The sequence below is a fragment of the Diceros bicornis genome, chromosome 28, assembly GCF_020826845.1.
Source record: "Diceros bicornis minor isolate mBicDic1 chromosome 28, mDicBic1.mat.cur, whole genome shotgun sequence".
Classification (NCBI taxonomy): domain Eukaryota; kingdom Metazoa; phylum Chordata; class Mammalia; order Perissodactyla; family Rhinocerotidae; genus Diceros; species Diceros bicornis.
The window spans coordinates 42155693-42174875 of NC_080767.1; the positions used below are offsets into that span (position 1 = coordinate 42155693).

At 58.1% G+C, this 19183-nt stretch overlaps 1 protein-coding gene across 1 annotated transcript; it reads left to right on the forward strand.

The window, feature by feature from the left end:
- Nucleotides 1–1853: 1853 nt before the first annotated feature.
- Nucleotides 1854–18714, forward strand: AGPAT2 (1-acylglycerol-3-phosphate O-acyltransferase 2). The gene is made up of 6 exons (XM_058524458.1): nt 1854–2087; nt 14033–14166; nt 14625–14800; nt 15023–15118; nt 16975–17047; nt 17953–18714. The coding sequence occupies exons 1-6, from the start codon at nt 1906–1908 to the stop codon at nt 18126–18128; spliced, it is 837 nt and encodes a 278-aa protein (XP_058380441.1). The 5' UTR covers nt 1854–1905; the 3' UTR covers nt 18129–18714.
- Nucleotides 18715–19183: the final 469 nt, after the last annotated feature.

The window sequence follows — 19183 nt, forward strand, 5'->3', positions numbered from 1 at the left end:
TGCTCTTGAGATGTGCCAGTCATTGTTCCCAGAGCTGGTCATACAGTGAACAGAACAGGCAAGTCCCAGTGGAGCAGCTGTTCCAGGTCGGGGGAGAGGACAGCAAACACACAAACCCGAAAACGTGTAAGTGTGAGGTGGGCAAAGGGGATGTGAGTGATGGGTGAGGCCCTTTGAAAAGGGAGGTGAGCCGCCAGCTAAAGTACCAGAAGGAAGCCTTGGGTAAAGCAGCCATTTCTGCCCAGCGGGCGTTGTGAGGACTGGATTCCCTTCACCCTCTCAGGACCTCCGGCTGAAGATATTGCTGACCCCACTCTGAGAAGCCCGCCTGGTGACCCAGCCTGCACCCACCTCTCCCCCCAGGCTCCCTGTAGCACCACTGGCTGTAGCGCACCCGCCAACATTCTCTTCCTGAGCCTTGTCGTCGTCTGCCCAGGGGGCCGTAAACCCTGCAGCCGGCCGGGCAGCACCAGCACCTCCTCCCCGGGGGCTCTCAGGCCTCCTCTGGAGGGGCAGCAGCATCCTGTCCCAGGAGGGGAAAGAGCTAGTCTATTTAAACTGATATGAGACAACGGCCAGACAAATTTGGAACAAGACTGAACCAGGGAACTTTCTGATAAGTTTTATTGTAAAATGTCCACGGGTGTAACGCAAATGCAATGATGCTCCACTTTCCTGAAAAGGTAAGAACACCTGTGATAGCCACGGCAGGGAAACCACCTCCCTCAGGGCCAGAGGTCCCCGCCCCTCTCAGGGACGAAGCTGTTGTTCTTGTCGGCAAAAACACAGCAGTGGGTGGCGTCGGTGAAGTATTTCAGTAACAGGTCAGCTCAGCGTATGAAAAAACGAAGAGGCCAGTAATGTCATTCTTAACGCCCTTGGGAGCTCCAGACACAGGCAGGCGTTTGTAAGTTGTAGCAAGCGCAGGACTGCACCCACCAGGTGGAGAGCTTGTGCAGAAAGGAAACTTGGTTTTACAACTTCATCTGCTGGGAGACTTGAGAGCCACCCACAAGGGAGGTGATCTGGAACACCCGGGGCCCCTCCTCCTCCCCCAAGCCAAGTGCACTGGGGCCCTGACAGGCTGGCAGACCAGCTGAGCTGATGTGAACACAGTCGCCTGATATCTGCCGCTGGCCTCGCTCCAGGAGCACCCTTGGGGACACACTGGTCCTGGCACTGATGCGGGCGCCCCTAGCCCCGCCCAGAAACACGCCCCATTCCTACTGCCCCACCCCAGGAGTCCAGTGCGGCCACCGGGCCCCGCAGGGCGAGGTGGCTCCAGGGCCAGCCGGGTCTCCCGGCAATTGCCCGAGGGGACCCGAAGGGGCAGGCTGTTGGTCGCTGGGGCGCGGTTCAAGGGCCCCTTTGTGTGGCGACGGAGCTGTCACGGGCGGCCGCGTCCTCGGACCGCCTTTGGAGCTGTGGTCTGGGCTGAAGAGGTGGCGTCGGCGGGGGCCGGCCGGAGGAGGGGGGACATGGACCCAGAGCAGGCCCAGGCTATGGGGGGCGGTGCCAGAGTCCAGGCGACCTGCCTGCGGGGACACGGGGGCTGGCGGGGGGCCCGGCGCCAGAGGCCAAGTGACCTGGCGGGGGGGGGGGGGGAGGAGGAGGAGTGTCACGGGGCGGGGCAGGGCGGGGCGGGTGACACGGGGCGGGGCCGGGCGGCCCCGGGCAGGGGTGGCGCCGGCGCGCGGGGACCGGCGGCCGCGGTGGGGGCGACGCGGGGCGGGGCGCGCCGCACCTAGCCGCTTCCTCGGCGCGCGCTCCTCGCTCCACCCCGGCCGCCCCGCCCCTCCGCCCTCGCAATAAGGGGCGCGGGCCGGGCGGGGAGGAGAGAGAGCCGTCGGCAGCCCGAGCCGAGGCGGGGACTCCAGGCCCGCGCCGTCGGGGCGCGTCCCGGCCATGGAGCTCTGGCCGTGGCTGAGCGCGGCGCTGCTGCTGCTGCTGCTGCTCGTGCAGCTGAACCGCGCGGCCAGGTTCTACGCCAAGATCGCCCTGTACTGCGTGCTCTGCTTCACGGCCTCCATCCTGGCCGCGGCCGTCTGCCTGCTGCGCCACGGCGGCCGGACGGTGGAGAACATGAGGCAAGGCGGCCGCCCGGGGGGAGCGCGCGGGGGGAGCGCCCGGGAGCGGGGCCGCGCGGCGTGGGGAGCGCCGGGCCGCCGCCCGCTTCCGCTTCCCTAACTTTCTTCTCCCCTTTCCTTCCTTCCTGCCTCCCCGGGCTCGGGCGGGCGGGCGCGCGAGGGGAGAGCAGAACTGAGAGCGCGGCCGGGGAGGCGGCCGGGGCGGGCAGGCATCTCCGGGAGCTGGCGTCACAATGTCCCCGCGCCCTTGCCAGGAGGCCCCGGCCCAGGGGCAGACCCTGAGGGATTTAAACAAGTCTCGTCCCTGCGCCCAGCGGAGGGCGTGCCGGGTGGCGGGTGGCCGAGCGGCTTTCCGAGAGGAAGGGGACTGGACCAAGCTGGGACCGGCTCAGTCCTGCTTCACCCGCGGGGAAACCGAGGCCGGGAGGGCGGGGCTTGCCGCGGGTGGGCCCTGCCGGAGCACCGCGCCGCCTGGACTGGGCGCGCTGGGGCGTGTGGCGTCCGTCTCTTCTCTCCACCCGCCCCCCTCCCGCCCACTCGCCAGGTGATGGATGCACCTGTGTTCAGGCGCCGGGGCAGGTCCCTCCTTCCCTTTCCTTCCTCTTCGCAGGAAGGTGGGAAGACTCCATGCTGGGGAAGGTGGGGAGTTAGCCCGTGGGGGAAGGAACGGGGTGGTGGCTGGAATTTTCCTGTGGAGGCTTTCGGGCGTGGGGGAGCTTTGCTTTCTTAGGCCAGGGTGTGGGTTGGTAAGGGGAGGTCAGGCTAGAGTGACCAGAAGAGTTGGGGGCCTCTCCTGGTCAGAGGCTGGGGGGGTCCCTGCCTGAGAGAGGGCTCCTTCTTGCCCTTTCTCCTAGCTTCAGATCCCCGGGGGCTGTCACTCACATTTCTCTCTGCGGCTTTTGCAATGGCCTCTGGGCTGCGGCCTGGTGTGGGGATGTCGTGGTCCCTGAGCCACCCCCCCCCCGCCCCCCCGCTGTGTGGTTCCAGGGCAGTGGGGTGGGTGAGGGTGCCTGGCTTTCTGCCGTCTCTGTCCTTGCCCAGCCCGGCCGGCTGATGCTGCTGGGCCTGGCCCACGCTTCATGGCCCCTCCTGGCTGGGTCTTCAGGCGTGGTGTGCTCAATAGGTCCCCCCCAAATGGCCCAGGCCAGCGACCCAGGGAACAAAGGCCCAGGGGCAGCCAGGTGTTGGCCTTCCAGTGGTCTTCTTAATGGAGTGCCCTCTGGGGAGGGGAGGGCCTGTTTCCACAAACAGGGAATCCTCAGGGCCGGGCCCCAGGCTTCGCAGGGCAGAGATGCCCGAGGCTGTGTGCATCTCTGAAGGCTGTCTGGAGATTAAGGTCCTAGGATCCCCTGCAGGCAGAAGCCTCCACTCAGTATGTGCTGGGGGCCGGAGCAGAGTAGCGGGGTTGGGGGGAGTGGGTTAAGGGAGCAACAGGCCAGTGGGCTCCTTAGGGGGGTTGCTGTCCTCCCAGAACCAGGCCCGGGGTATGGCATGTCTGGTTCTGAGGCAGCAGGAGCCCTGGGCCTGGCCATCCTGGGGTGCAAGTGGGTTTTCAGCAGGAGTGACAGGAGATTCTGGAGGTGACCCTCTTCCTCCCCAGGTGGCCTCTTTACAAATTGCTTCCTTGTCTTTTAAAAGGCCCAACCTGTTCTTCAAGGGCTGCCGCCTGGACTTCAAAGCTGCTTCCCAGGGGACAACTCAGAAGGCCCCAGCCTCCTTTCTGACTAGGCGAGGTGGCTGGCCCTGGCAGGCCGGCCAAACTAGGTCTCGGCCTGCCCACCCCTGCCTGCCAGCCCTGGTCCTCTGGCCCCTGCTGGCATGGGCTTGCTCTCCTCAGCCCAGAGCTGGGCTCAGCCCCCAGCCTCACCCCAGATTCTGGCCAGCAAGGGTGTCCTCCTCAGGACCCTGGAGGCCCTGAGGGTGCTCTGGTGGGAGCATCCTGCCGCCCTCCCCTCCCCAGGGCAGCGTCCAGACTCAGGCTCCGAGAAGGGGCCGCTCTGGACAAAACAGCAGGAACTCTATTCTCCTCAGGGAGAAGGCAGGCCTGGGGGCCCAGCCTCCTTCCCCTGTCCCGCTAGATCCCGCAGGGGTGGGTCACAGAGATGAACGGGGGTAGGGGCGCAGGGGTGGGTCACAGAGATGAACGGGGGTAGGGGCGCAGGGGTGGGTCACAGAGATGAACGGGGTAGGGGCGGCAGAGTCTGGGGTGGGGCGCGTTGTGAACATGAGTTCCCTGAGGGATGTGGCTGTGGGGGGGCTCAGAAATGCAGAGAATGCGCAGGTGCTGCATCCCTGCAGGCCCTGGGTCAGGGGCAGGACCCGGCAGGACAGCGGCGGAGGTGTGGGCGGGGCTGCGCGGGCAGCCTCCCTACCCTCTCTATTCAGGCTCCTCCTCCGCCGGGATGTGCCGGGGCTGACCAGTTTGTCCCGGCATGGCTGAGCACCCTGCCTGCCCGCTGCTTTCCTCCCCAGTCCCACCCCGACTTCCGGAAGGACTGTGCCCGCCGTCCTCAGTGCCATGGTCTCCACTTCCATCTCCCGTGCACCGACTGTGCACCGCAGATGCCTCGATCTTGGGAATAGGCATTATTATGTGTCCTGTTTTGCAGATGAAGAGTCTGAGGTTCAGAGAAGCAGCTTGAAACTAAGGCCTCCAAGGGGGGTAGGGGAGGAGGGTCCTAGAGGGGACCTGGTAGAATTGGGATGCAAACCCTCTAGAGGGACCGCAGAGCGCATGCTTCTCATTTTCCCTCTGTGTCCACCCAGCACTAGGGATTAGGGGCAGCGCCATAGTCGCCTGGGGCAGGAGACCAGGCTTGGGGCAAGCCGTGAGCTCTGGGAGGGGCAGCCCTGCCATGCCCCTCCCCCACTGTCCCATCTTCCCCCTGAGTGGTGGCCCCTCCCCGTGGGGCTCTGGGCTGGCACCAAGGAGCCTTCCGCTGTTTAGACTCGAATTCTGACTGTGCAGGGAACAGTGATGAGAACCGAAGAGCTGAGGCAGACTGTTCTAACCGGGCTGGGGGGCTGAGACCAGGCACCCTCCCAGGCTGACAGTGCTCAGTGCTGTGTGTACAGGGCTGGGGTAGAGTAGAAAGCCACGTTTCGTTGTCCCAGGAGGCAGATGCCCTTATTACCCCATTTGACAGAGAGGAAAGTGAAGCCCAGGGAAGCTGTGTGTGTTAGAATTGGGCTTGGGTGCAGGAAACCCTAATAACAGCGACTTAACCAGGAGAGTTTGCTCTTTCGTGCATCACAGGAGACCAGAGCTGGGTGGCCCAAGGCCACAGAAAGCTTCCTGCCCCTCTGTCCTGTGGCCCTGTCGTTCTCAGGGTCCACCATGCCACTATTGCAGCAGGACCTCTGGGGATTGAACTGCACGCTTCTGTGTCCACCCTAATGACCAGGGCCTGGGGGGCATGGCTCTTAGCTGCGGGGGGGGCCAGGCAGTGAGGCGCTCAGTCTGTGCAGCCTGGGCCCACGCGAAACATCAGGGAGGGGAGAATGGGCATGGTTTTGGCCACAGAGGCCAGGGGACTTGAAGCTGGTCAGAGTTTGAACCCAGGACGGCCCAGTCTCTTAGCTAGAGCTGTCAGCCACTCATGATCCTGGGGGGATACGTGAATGAGGACACAGTGCGTTTGAGGAGCCGGCAGCACCTGGGCACTGGCCCGGGGCCCTGGTCTCACAGGAACCCTTGTTTTGTTTGGGGTGGGCTGGCAAGGGGCAGGCTCTCCTCTGGATGTATTTCTATAGGCCCAGAAACCAGAGCTCCTGCAAGCCCTAGAGCCTCTTGCTCTTTTTTTGTTGGTGAGGAAGATTGGCCCTGAGCTAACGTCTGTGCCCATCTTCATCTATTTTATGTGGGATGCCTGCCACGGCATGGCTTAATGAGTGGCGTGTATGTCCGTGCCTGGGATCTGAAACTGTGAACCCCAGGCCACCACAGCAGAGCACGTGAACTTTAACCACCACGCTGTCGGGCCAGCCCCCCTGGAGCTTCTTGCTCATTAATGAGAGCTGGGAGGGTGTCCCTCGCTGGCCCCACCTCCTTCCAGCCCTGGGTTCTCCCCACTCCTGCAGTGGCCTCCTAACACCTCTGGGCGTCGGCACGGGCTGGAACCACCGCCCCCCGGCCCTGTTCCCTCCTGTGCTTCTGGTCAAATGACACCTGTTGGAAACTTGTTGACACTTGGAAAATGCTCGCTGGGGCCTTGTGTCCCCTGAGCAGATCCATGGCTCTGTGTGCTGTCTTCCCAGCTGGGCTGCCCCTAAATGAACCCTACCAAGCCTCTTGCTCTCCGGGACAGGTCCCGTGGGCTCTGGCTGAGGACTGGCACACCTCGGCCGAAACAGCTGTCCCCGTTTCCCACGAGCCACCTAGCCCGAGTCCAGGGGCTGAGGGCAAAAGTCAACAGGTGGCCCGGGCCTCGCCTTGAGCTGCCTCCCAGCTACCTGGAACAGGTGTGGCTGGGGGAGGGGTGGGCCAGTGGGGGGGCCTCTTGCTTTCATTTACTCTGGGTTCTTCTCTGCTGCTTGTGCCTTCATCATCACAGGCGCTGTTCATGGAGGGCTCGGGGTACCGCAGCTCTTATGGGGCGTCCCAGCCTCATCGCGCTTGATCCCTCTACCCCCTTTCCATTTCACAGGCAGAAACGGAAGTTTAGGGAGGTCAAGTGCCTTGCCCAAGGTCACAGCTGGTGAGAAGAGAGCCGGGATTCAAATCTGGGTCAGTCTGACCCAGAGTGTGGGAGGGGCCCAGATGTCCTCTGGCGGCTGCCCGCAGCCCAGCCTGGGCCCCCACGGGCCCCAGAAGAATCTATGACATTTATGGTGCTCACTTCTAGGCCAGTGGTCCCAGTCTGGGGTGAAGTGGAGGGCTCCTGAGAAAGATCCAGGAAGGGCCAGGACGTCCCCGCTGCTTGAGGAGGTGGCTGCCCCTGCAGGCACTTGGAGGGGCCTGCTCCGGGGCCGTCTGCCTTGCCGTGGAAAGCTGGCACCAGTCACCCACCTGGCAGCTGTCAGCAGTGCTTCCAGAATGCCGGGCCAGGCACCCAACCCATCCCCGGGCCACCTGGGCTTCAGGCGACCTTGGCTCCACCCAGCTGGCCTGCTGGGGAGGCAGGGTCATGGAGTTGGAGGCTGCAGCATGTGGGACAGTGGCCAGAGCTGTGTGACCATGTCCCAGGGTGAGGACCCGTGACACCTGCCTCAAGCTTTGGGGCCCTGGCTCCTGTGGGGAAGAGGATGGGGCAGCCCCCCGACTCCTGTGGCTGATGGGAGGGGCATTTAGGTCGGGTATAGGCTTGGGGCACAGGAAGGCTGGCACTCAGGACGAGGCCTGGGCTGGGAGAGGAACTTCTGGCTGGCGGGAGAGGAACTTCTGGCTGGCAGAAGAGGACAGAGCTGCTTCTAGCCCTGCTGGCGGTTGGGTGGGGGTTCTAGAGCCCCTGCGGGAGGGAAGGAGGCCTCAGAATGAACTTCTGGAGTCTTGAATTCCATCCTGCAATTCTGAACCCCTGCAATCCCTGAGCCTTCACCCGACTTCCAGCATGCCCTCTGCCCGGCATTTTTCACACATTTTTCAAAAGCCAGGTCAGAGGTGGGCTCAGGCCCATCCTGGCTTCCCTGCTGTGTGACCTTGGGCAAGTCACTTGACTCTGCTGAGCCTCACTTCCTCTTCTGTAGGGCGGGTGTAATGACTGAGCAGATCTTGTGGGGTTATCGTCTGATTCTGAACAGAACGCGGTGGCTCGTGTCCTCCCTTGGTGCGTAGTCAGTGTTCAACAGACGTCAGGCGTGGGGTGGGGGTGGGAGCTTCCATCCTGCCTCTTCTGTTAGAAGTGCGCTCTGCTCTGCCCGGGGAAGGACTGGCCTAGTTTCTCTGCCTGGGCACCATGTACCTGGTGGCGCCCAGTGGGCGCCCGGAAATGTCTGCTGGCTCCAGGAGCCTCTGCAAAGCTTGGTTTGCTTCCTTCCTCTTTGAGAAAACACTGTCAAAATGATAGTAGAGTCATGTGTCTGTTACTGATGAGAATCCGTTCTGAGAAATGTGTGGTCAGGCGATTTCGTGGTTGGGCGAATGTCACAGAGTGTACTTCCACAAACCTGGATGGTGCAGCCTGCTACACACCTAGGCTCTGTGGTGCTAATCTTTGGGGACCATTGCGATAAATGCAGCCCGGTGTTGACTGAAACGCTGTGCAGCCCATGACTGTAGATACTGTCAACCTGCGAAAACAGAAGCCAGTTTAAGAGGCAAAGCATTTATTTGGGATCAAGGAATTGCAATTTGTGGAGCACAGATTCAGGTAGGAACCCAAATTGTGTCCTGATTACAGGAGAGGGGCTCAGGACTTTTGTGGGAAAAAGGGAGGAGGATGAGGTGAGCTGTATTCAAGAAGAGTCATTGGTGCTCGATGAGTAAGGCTGGCTTTGTACTTCGTAGATTGGCCTGAGGTTCAGTCATCAGGCTAAAGGCTAGACTTGTGCTCCATTGACTGGTTGGCGATCCGGTCATCAGCTGAGTGCAGTTCCATCAGTCCTTACAGACAGTATTCTCGTCTTTGTGACTTCTTGGAACATTGGTGGTTTGGTTCAGTTTGGAAGATAAAGATAACAAGACGTGCAAGGCAATTCCTCTGAAATGGCTGCTCCGGCTCTATTCTAATATGGCTCCACTCACGTCATCGTCCACATTTTCCCCCTGTTGATCAAGATCTTTCTCTGAGAGCATCGCTGATCAAACTCGGGAAAGCATTGCTGATCGACTATTGGAAAGCATTGCTGATCGACTATTGGAAAGCATTGCTGATCGGCCATCAAAGCGTCATTGTCCCTCATCGCCAGGAAGGCTCATTCCTGGTATGTCATGTCCCACATAGGAGGGAAAGCGGTTTCCTTAGGAGCCTTTAGCCACATGACCAACCAGAGCGCCAGAGCAGAGGAAGTCTCTACCGTCATGTTCCTTTAAGGGTAAACATCTCCTGCAGTTCCTTGAAACTTCTTATGTGAAGTTTCACAAGCCTTACTAATCCTTGCAAAGCACTGAGTGATCATTATCTGAGTGGCGTTTTTATAACATGGAGCTGTGCAGAGGAGACAAAGTTTAACAGCAACGAGAATTCCTATAATAAACAAAATGCTAGGTGTAAACTGGAGAATAGACCTGAACCAGGAGGCAATGCCTGGGGGTGGCCAGCTAAAGAGACCAAAGAACTAGGATGTCAGGAGGCCCTGCGTTTAACCATTCGGCTTTTGCCCGAATTCTGTCTTGTTCTGTCTCTACGTTCCCGGAGGTGTTGACCCAAGTACAACAAGAGGTATTTACAACAGTTATAAATGTTACCTATTAAATCCCTGGAGGTTTGATTGGTTAGGCAAGAAATTCTAGACACTTAGCACAATGAATTAGAGGAGGAATGGTGGAGAGATTGGTAATTAAATGTACTAAAGGATTATCTAGGTTCATGGACAGAATGGGGCTTCTGATGACAAACTCAATAGTTAGAAAGATTTCCCTCTTTTGTAATAGATTGGGAGACGCGGCTAAGAGTATTGTCTTTCCAAGAAAGAGAGGGAGAAAATAAGGCAAGAAACAACAGCATGTAAGAGGTCTAGTCATCTGGGGAGAGCTGTCTGCCTCAGATGTCAGCTGCTTCTCTTTCTAGTCAAATTGATTTGGAGATCTCCAGTGTTTGTACAGGACCAGATGTCAGGTGGAAACTTCTTTAGCTGTGAGACGTGTCTCCAAGGTTCAGTGCCTTCTAGTTCTGCAGGAGTGTCAAGGGTCAGGAGCGCTTGGTGAGGTCCTTTCCACTGGGGCTCAAGGGCTGTCTTCCTCTGATGACGCACCCAGTCACCAGGCTCTAGACTGTGACCAACAGGATCCTTTAAATTGGAATCTGGGAAAGCTTTTTTAACCTGTTGATGATGGACTTGAGTATAAGACAGTAGAGACTTACAATAGCTGGTGGTACTCACATAAGACTACAGGGGATCCACAGAAGGTTGTGTACCCACAGACACTGATCTGCCAGGACCATCCCAAGTAGGGTCAGTTCATGTTTTCCAAAGAGGGCACTGCGAACAGTCAGTGCAACCAAAAGCAATACCTTAAGCCAGGGGAGTCCAGTCTACAAATATATAACAAACCTCAAAGACAATTAACAGGACTAGAATCCAACATCTCCAAAGGTGTAATATAATTTTTCTCTCCACAATTACCCTCATTTTTTACCAAAGATAATCACTGTAAAACTAATTTGTTTATATTAAAAACTTGGCCTGATTATTTATATAAGTGAAAATAAGAATACTCACCGAGAGTTTCTGAATTCTGGAGGGATCAGGTAAGGAGAAAAAGTAAATGTTTCATCTTTGTTCACAAAGGTATATCTTAGCAAATTGTTGATAGCTTAAGAGGAATGATTTCTTTAAATCCAGTTCAGTTTTATGATCTGAAAGTTCATCAGAAACCTGTATTCTGGAGTAAGTGTCAGAGTCCTTTCCATGAATCTCTCTGAAGATGAAACATTTTTGCAAAAGCATCAGAGTAAAACAAAAACTGTCTACAGATGACAAAAGACTTAAAGTGGCATGGTTAAAGATCCGATTACAGTGCAACTGACAAGGAAATTTGGTTATTTCTATAACACATTTTAAGATAATGAGTAGAATTATACTAGGATATATCATATTTTTAGGAATTTTATATAATTTTTAGAACATTGATATTAATAACATTTACCCATGCAATATAACCTAAGAAGGTTTATCATCACTTATTTGACAACGCTTCCCATACAATTTAACATACCAAATAAACCTAATTAGTTTAGTATCTCTCTCTTTATAGGAAGAGAGAACAAATTCTTTGAGAAGTCCCAGGGGTTTGCTGAAAATTCTCAAAGTTACTTTCAAGTCAAAAGAAAGCCTTTATTTAGGATTTGAATTTTGGGTAAGTTTGTCAAACATCAAAAGGTTTTAAAACACTTGGTCAAATAGAATCATAGGTCACTGTGAAACAATGCTTAGTTATCCATTTATCCAAAATGATAACAGAAGATATTAAAGACAATTCTAGAGAGTAAAACAGTTAAAAAAAAAAAAAAAAAGAAAAGAACCTAGCTCTCTTAATAGAGACCTCAGCTTTTTGAACACAGGAAATTATTTTGACAAAACATAAAATTTCTGCCTTTTAGATAGGCTTAGTCAAAGGTGAAGAAGAAAATCTTTCATAATATCCTTATCAAGAGCAGACTCAAAGCCTGAGAAAACTATCCTTTTAAGAGAGAGAAAACCAAACGCCAGTTTTTGTACCAGCTTACTTCTGATGTTAAAACTCATTTACTTTATTAAATTCATTTCAATCTTATCCAACTTGACCATGCACAAAACTCTCTTCTCAGGGTTCCTCTTCCACAAACCTTCTACAACTTTCTTTTTTACATTCAGAATTGGTCTCACGCCTTCCCTCCTTCCTAGTACTTTTGGACACTTTACTTTCTTAACAAAATAAACAAACAAAAATATCTCCATTTCTTATACCTTCTTTACTGAAAACACACATCTTACTTTCCTTGTATACAGAGATGTTTCCCTTATTCTTTACATTAGCACGCTGTGGATTGGCAGACTTATAAATACTGTCTAGAAACATGTGCTTTCTCATAGAAAAGTTCTCAGTGTGGCACAAAACATGTTTGTTAATAAACTCAAGTATTTTTCTAGTTTCTTTGTAATAAGAAGCCAAAGGTAGATAAATCTATGTTTAGTAATTAGTCTAATATTTTATCTTATGTGGAAATGACCTAGATACTCAATAAATTTTATTTTCTATCATTTAACTTAATTTAGCAAAACTCTAAGATTTCAAGTTATCAAAAGGTTTTGAAGTTATTTTTAAGTATATATACCATAAGGCATAATTCTTATTAAAAAGTTGACCCCAAAACTTTTTTCTTTCTTACATCTGTTTAGTTTACTTGTTCCCAATAATTATGTTTACATTGCCTCCAAAAACTTCATGAGATACTAGGCAAAGTCAGCAATCAATGTTTTTGCTGCCAAATTTTGTAACATGAATTTGTTTGGCTTTTGGTAAACCTACGTAGAACAAAGTTTTATATTTAATGCTTAAAACTCTAAAAGCAACAAACTTAAATTAGCTTTAATACCAAATGTTTTCCTAGATCATAGCATCCTGAAATTCATTTGGGTTAATTTTTATTATATTTAGAAATAATTTATATAAGCCCTTACTTTAAACCAGTTAAACAGACCTCTTTTAGAAATTGTACCATCCGGAGCCCTCGAGGAGTCAAATTCATAGGGACAGGAAGTGGATGGTGGTGCCAGAGGCTGGGGGCGGGGCTGGGGGTGAGTGTTTAATGGGGACAGAGTTTCCGTTTGGGAAGATGAAAGAGTCCTGTGGATGGATGGTGGTGATGATTGCACAATGTGAAAGTACTTACTGCTTAAGTGCACAGAAGTGAGCACTTAAAAATGGTTAAGATGATAAATTTTATGTTATGTGTATTTAACCGCAATTTAAAAAACCTTTGAGTCAAGGTTCTGGCCCTGAGTCCCTGCTCTGTTGAGAGCCAGCTCTGGGATCAGATGGCCCAGGGTGTGGGGAGAGCAGGTGCACAAATCTTCTGGGAGAGTGGGACAGTTCCGGGTCAGGGGCCCTTGGGTCAGTGGGGCAGCCCGTTGCCACCCACCCTCTGGGGATGGGAAGGACCCCGGGGCCCTGCAGGGAGCCGCAGAGCAGTGAGCTCACACCTCGGGCTCCGTCACCCCGCAGGCTGACCCCTACAGGCACCTGTTCTGTCCCAGGTGTGGGCAGAGTGTCTCCACAGAGCAGGGGCGCAGGCCACCCTTCCTCCCTGTGTTCTCCGCGCCCAGCCAGCGCCCACAGTCCCTATAGATGATTAGAGCGCAAAGCCACAGTGCCCATGGACACGCCTGGCCGTGCCCATCGTGTGCTGCTTGGACGAGGCCCCTCAAGGGCAGGGGTGTTCCAGGGCAGCCGCCTGCCGGGAGCAGGAGCTCGGAGGCCGTGGGCTTCCGGGTCAGGAGTCCCGGGCCCTCACACGTCCTGGTTCCCCTCCTTTCTCTCCGTGAGACCTTGGGCGAGTCATGACCCTCTAGGCCCGTGTCTTCCTCTGGGACAAGGGGGCACTCGCACTGCTCTGTGGGATCGGGGCAAGGAGGGAAAGCAGCCTTGCCGCCGTGGTGCCTGGCCATGCTGGTCTTGTCAGTAGTGGCTTCCATCACTCCAGAAGCAACCTTCACCTCCTTGCAAAGGTCTCCGCTTGGTCCCGACACTTTCTTCCTGGTGTGGCACTGCCTTGAGGAGATGGTCACTTCTAGCTGGGTCTCCTCCCCCGGCTGTGTGGGTGGGGGGCCTGGCCACCTCCGCCTGGGCATAGAGACTTCTCTCTCAGTGTCAGGTCCTTCAGTCGCTGACACAGCTGAGAACCAGACCCAGCCCGGCCCTGGGGGCTCTCAGCGTCCAGCCCCCTTCCAGCTGGGCCCCCCATTTGGCTGAGAGAGCAGGGGTGTGGGTGGGGGCTGGGTGACAAGGACAGGCCCCTGGAATGGGGATGTGGAAGGCGCCCTCCCCTTTGCCAGGCGTCCAGCCCCCAGAGGCTTTGCTCCTTCTGTCCTTATCTTCCCCGCCAGCCGCCTGCTGGGGTGGCAGGAGGCAGGGCAGCACTCGCTGGCCCCTTGAGGGACAGGACCTGAAGGCTCTCGGAGGGAAGGAGAGCTCAGGGTCACGTAGCCAGCCCCCGAGAGGTGAGGTGGGGGCCCCATCTGCTGCAGGGCCTCTCTGTTGTATCTGTCTCTGGGCCTGCACCAGGACGTCCCTCCCCAGGCCTCCAGGCCAGAGCCCAAGATGGGGCCGCGGGACCTCTGCTCACTGGCGCCGTCTCCCCTCTTAGCATCATCAGTTGGTGGGTCCGGTCCTTCAAGTACGTTTACAGCCTTCGCTTTGAGATAAACGGTCGCCAGAAGCTGGAAGTCGACCACCCCTGTGTCATCATTTCTAATCACCAGAGCATCCTGGACATGATGGGTAGGCTGGGGCCGAAAGGGTCTGGTGGGAGGGCTGGCCCTTCCCGGCCGCAAGCTTGGCCCAGGATACTGGCCTGGTCCCTGGGGAGGGGACGTGCAGGATGCTTCAGCAAGGTAGAGGCTGGGCCCTGATGAGCGCAGCCAGTGGGCCCTGTGCCCTCCTTCAGCCATGGGCCTTGAGCTGCGTGACGAGGGACAGGGCTGCGTGTGCCTGACGCCAGGCACAGGGCTCTGCTGCTCCCCGACAGCCGGGAGCCCTTTAGAGCACCCTTCATTACAGGTGGGAAACTGAGGCTTGGAGGCCAAGTGACTTGCCCAGGGAGCCAGGGGGAAGGCGTGACTTGGCCCAGGCCTGTTGATGATCAAGGCACCTCTTTGGGGAGGTGGCCACCCAGCTCTGAGCTGCTTGCTCTCTCTCACTCTCTCTGTCCCCGCCTGGTGTCCGGTTACCACCCGCAGGCCTCATGGAGATCCTCCCCCAGCGCTGCGTGCAGATCGCCAAGCGGGAACTGCTCTTTATGGGGCCCGTGGGCCTGATCATGTACCTCGGGGGTGTCTTCTTCATCAACCGGCAGCGCTCCAGTACCGCCATGACGGTGATGGCCGACGTGGGCGAGCGCATGGTCAGGGAGAACGTGAGTGCCCGGGGCCTGGGCCTCCATCGAGGGTGAAACAGCAGGTGTCCGAGGAGCCACACAGCTTCCTCTCAGCATCGTTGGTGCTCGTCTGCGGACTGCACGTAGAATGCTCAGGCCTCAGCTGTTAGCGGTGGTCTCGGCTGAGAAGTGGGCCTCCTCGGGGCGGCCCCAGGACTGTCGGGTGCAGCCCTGCCCAGCTGCCTCCTCTCTCTCCTGCAGCTCAAAGTGTGGATCTACCCCGAGGGCACGCGGAATGACAATGGGGACCTGCTGCCTTTCAAGAAAGGTGCCTTCTACCTGGCGATCCAGGCCCAGGTGCGCCAGGGCCTCCCCCTCCTGGGGCAGCAGGGGGTGGGTAAGCGGGTCCAGGTTGGCTTGAGGCTGAAGATGACCTCCCGGCCAGGCGGGGGCCGCTGGTGCTCAGGGCCCGCCTCCCACGGGGCAGGGTCCCTGGTCCCTGGCCTGCTCGGAGCGCAGTCCTTGGGCCCCTTCCTCACTTAGCGTTAAGGCTGACACCTGGTGAGGTCCAGCGACCAGCTGGAATAAGGGCCCTCCACGCTGCACCTGTGCCTGGAGCTCGAGCACCCCCACCATGTAGGTGGCCGGGGGAGGGGCCCGCCAGAGGGAGGCGGGGCTGGTACAGAAGACCGAGGCTGCACGCCCGCTGGCTGAGCCTCCCAGGAAGGCTGTGCTCAGTGCCCGTTCAGTCCCGCAGCACCCCTGGCTGGGGGGGGAGTGAGCAGTGGGCTGGACCAGCAGGCCTGCGGCGGGGCAGGGTCCGGCCCGGCCTGGAGATGGGCCTGGGCAGAGCCGGCTGTGAGCTCCACTGCTGGGCTTTGTACTTTCCTGGTCCTTGGCCTCCGGGGGTGCAGTTATCCTGGGGGTACCCTGGGCTCTGGGGGTGACGCCAGGAGAGGCAGGGGGTGCATCCATTCACGGGGCAGGGTCTCCTGGTGGGTGAAGGGCGCCCTGTCCCACCCCTGGTACTGTGCTGGGGCAGTTCGTGTAGGGGAAGCCATCGTCTGGGGCTGGGGGAGGGGGCTTTCATCCTGCCCGTGGGGCTTGGGTGGCCGCTGGGCCGGGGTCTGCTTTGCTCCAGTGCTGCACCTGTGACAGGTGGCCTCTAGCGCCCCCTGGTGCCTGGCCCTCAGCAAGGCCAGGTGCGCCCTCCTTCCAGAGGCTCCCAGCTGACCCCATGGGGGTGCGGGAGCTGAGGAGCCGGGTGGAGGAGCCCCGAGCTGGGGGCGGGAGCCTGGTTCTGATCCCAGCCTGCCCAAGCAAGGCTCTCCCGCCCTCGGCCTACAGCCCCTCTAGCCAGGAGGTGGGGGGGCACCCCTGCCAAGTGCCTGGGCTGATGTCACTTCCCTTTGCCGGTGGCATGGGGGAGGGGTGGTGGGGGAGGAGAGAGGAGATACTGAGGTGCCTTTGGTGGGGCTGGGGCAGCAGCCGCCTCAGCCACGGTTTCCTGTCATCTCCCCTCCCCCTCCTCCCCGGCTCCCCGCCGGGGCCTGCTAGGCTGTAGCCTACCTGTGTTCTGAGCGCCCCCTAGTCCTCTCCTGGTGCCGGGGAGAGGCTCCCTGACCGCCTGGGTTAATGATTACCCTTAGGTGCTGTCTGTGACACTGGACTCACCATTGGACTTACCCTGGTGTCTTCCAGGGATACCAACAGGCCCTGCTCCCTCCCCTGGCTAGAGCGGCCCCCAGCCTCCCTGGGATGAGGGAGAGATGGGGAAGGGGGGGTTGGGTGGCAAGACCTCAGTAACCTCCTCCAGCTAAACTGGACAGGACCCTGCCCCCTGGGTAACCAGAGGACCCAATGGGTGACACAGACGTGAATCAGATGGACATGTGCCAGCCCGGGAAGGCTTCCTGGAGGAGGGGATGCTTGAGTAAAGATGTGCAGGATGAGTTTCTGGAACTCTGGGCCCCCCAGGGCATGAAGGGTGTCCCAGGCCCAGGGGCCAGCGTGTGGAAGGGCCCTGAGGTGGGACAGTGTGGCCGTCCTGCAGTCACAGGGACTCCCGGGACCTCCTGGGTGCTGTGGGCAGCCCCCATATGGAGGCAGGCAGGTGGCAAGGCAGGGCTCCCCTGTGAGCTTGTCCTTGGGGGTCAGGTGGGCTGGAGCAGGCCCCGGGCTGTCCTCAGGCTGCCGCGTCTCCCTGTGCACAGGTGCCCGTGATCCCGGTGGTGTACTCCAGCTTCTCCTCCTTCTACAACTGCAGGATGAAGCTCTTCACCTCAGGTAGCGCCCCCCGACCTGCGCACACACAGGCCTGGCTGGTCCTCGGTTACTGTGACACCGGGCCCCCCATAGAATAGTTCCTGTTTGCGGGTGGTTGCTGTAGGCCAGACCCCTGCCACTCAGTGACCATTTGAGGAATGAATGAGTGAATGAAGAGAGGAGGGAATGAATGAATGAATCTAGAGTTCCAGCCAGGGGCTGTGAGGTGGGTGGTAGTGGTCCCATTTCCCAGATGAGGAAACTGAGGCTCCCAGAGGATTGGGAGACTTGAGGTGGGCACTTCCTGTCCTGAGAGTGGGCTTCTGAGCCAGTGCGTCCAGGCCTGAATCCCAGGGGCAGCAGCCTGCCAGGTATCCCCACACCCACTAACCATGAAGCTGGGGGCCTCTGCCCTTCCCTCCAGACCCTGCACGTGGGCGCTTGGTGCCCAGGTGGGAAGGTGGGGTCCAAGGCTGAAGGATAGCAGGGGGGGGAGCCAAGATGTCTCCCCCACATCTGAGACCCCGCAGCTGCCTAAACCATCCTGCAGGAGGGAAGTGGAACGGTGGGTGGGGGCTGCCCAGAGGGGCACTTTCTGGGGGAGACGTTCTGTGCCTTAGGTGGTGCTTATAGGGGCGTACACAGTTGTTCAAACCCGCTGAGTGCGTACTTAGGAGCTGTGTGTGTAATTGTGTCGATTATTCTCAATTAAACACCAACCCCCTGAGACCCAGGTGTCCAGGGAGGAGCCCAGCCCAGCCTGGGCCCTGGGAAGGCTCTGCAGGGAAGGCCTGTCAGTGGCCGAGGAGGCAGGGAGGGGCTTCAGGTGGCCCTGAGGAGAGGAGAGGCCCCAGCTTGGGGACCTGGGCAGCAGGCATAGTGGGCCCCCAGCCCACCAGGCTGCTGACGCCACCCCACCCCCACAGGAACGGTCAAGGTGGAGGTGCTGGATGCCGTCCCCACCAGTGGCCTCACCGTCGCTGATGTACCCAAGCTCATGGACACCTGCCACCAGGCCATGAGGACCACCCTCTTCCACATATCCAAGATGCCCCAGGAGAATGGGGCCACTGCGGGGCCTGGTGCCCAGCCGGCCCAGTAGCCAAGGCCTGGAGTGGGACAGGACCTGGGGTGGGGTGGGCAGGGGCAGAACCTGGCTAGAGAATGGACAGAGGGGCCCCCTCCCCTGCCCCACCCGGCTGCCAAAGATCACTGTGTCTCGTTCCCGAGGCTCCCCCGGCTTTCATTCAGGCCCCGGAAGCGGGGGGCCTCTTCCTGTCACTGGCCTCAGATGCAAAGGAGAGTCGGCCAGAACCTCCCCCGGCTCTGAGAACGTGGCCTCGCCCACCTGAGCCTCCAGGATCCAGGTGTAGGAGCAGGCCTGGGGCCCCGGATGGGCTGACCCGGCTGAGCTGCACGGCCCCGGGACAGTGACCAGAGCTGAGGCCCTCCACGCTCCTGCCTGGGCCTTCAGGGTGCTGAGCAGGCTCTGGGGGCGAGCCACGGCCTGCATCAGGCTCTCAGGGAGAGGCGGGGCTCGGGGGGGGGCCGGGATGCCACGTCTTGTGCAACCTGGGCCTCAGGGAGCCGGAAAGCAGAGTCTGCTGCTCCTGCCGGCCTTGGGGAGCAAGTCTGCTGAATCGGTACCACTCGGTGATTGTTTTTTATAAACTAACTCTTGGAAGCGCCTGGTGAGTTGTGGTCACTCAGACGGTGGGCAGGGCTGCCTCAGGCTTCCGTCCGGGGACACAGGGCGATGAGGGCGGCACAGCCTGGGCAGCACGTGGAGGTCTTCGAGACTGCCTTTGCCTCCTTCTACACGGGGGCACAGTGTGGAAGTCCCCCCCCCCACCCCTTCCAGGGCTTGGCCCAGAGTCATCCTGGAACACTTTTTTCACTGGACGGGGATGTCCACCTAATTGGAGGTGGCAGCCGCACCCGGGGTCTGGCAGGCACTGGGGAAGGAAGCAGAAGATTTGCTCCTTGGCTACTGGCTGGGGGTGGGGCCCCTTGTCACCAGGAGGAAGCTGTCTCTGAGGCCAGCTCCTGCCTCCTTTGGAGAGGGGAGACAAGACCCTACCTAGAAGGGCCCAGTGTGACTGGAGCCCCCCTCCCTGCCCCACGGCTGCCCTCCTCTCCCTCCCACTAGTCAGCATG

Coding starts and splice junctions, on each gene's coding strand:
- AGPAT2 (XM_058524458.1), top strand. CDS start 1,906: ATGGAGCTCTGGCCGTGGCTGAGCGCGGCGCTGCTGCTGCTGCTGCTG. Junction 15,119..16,974: donor ACCTGGCGATCCAGGCCCAG/GTGCGCCAGGGC, acceptor CCCTGTGCACAG/GTGCCCGTGATCCCGGTGGT. Junction 17,048..17,952: donor GATGAAGCTCTTCACCTCAG/GTAGCGCCCCCC, acceptor CCACCCCCACAG/GAACGGTCAAGGTGGAGGTG.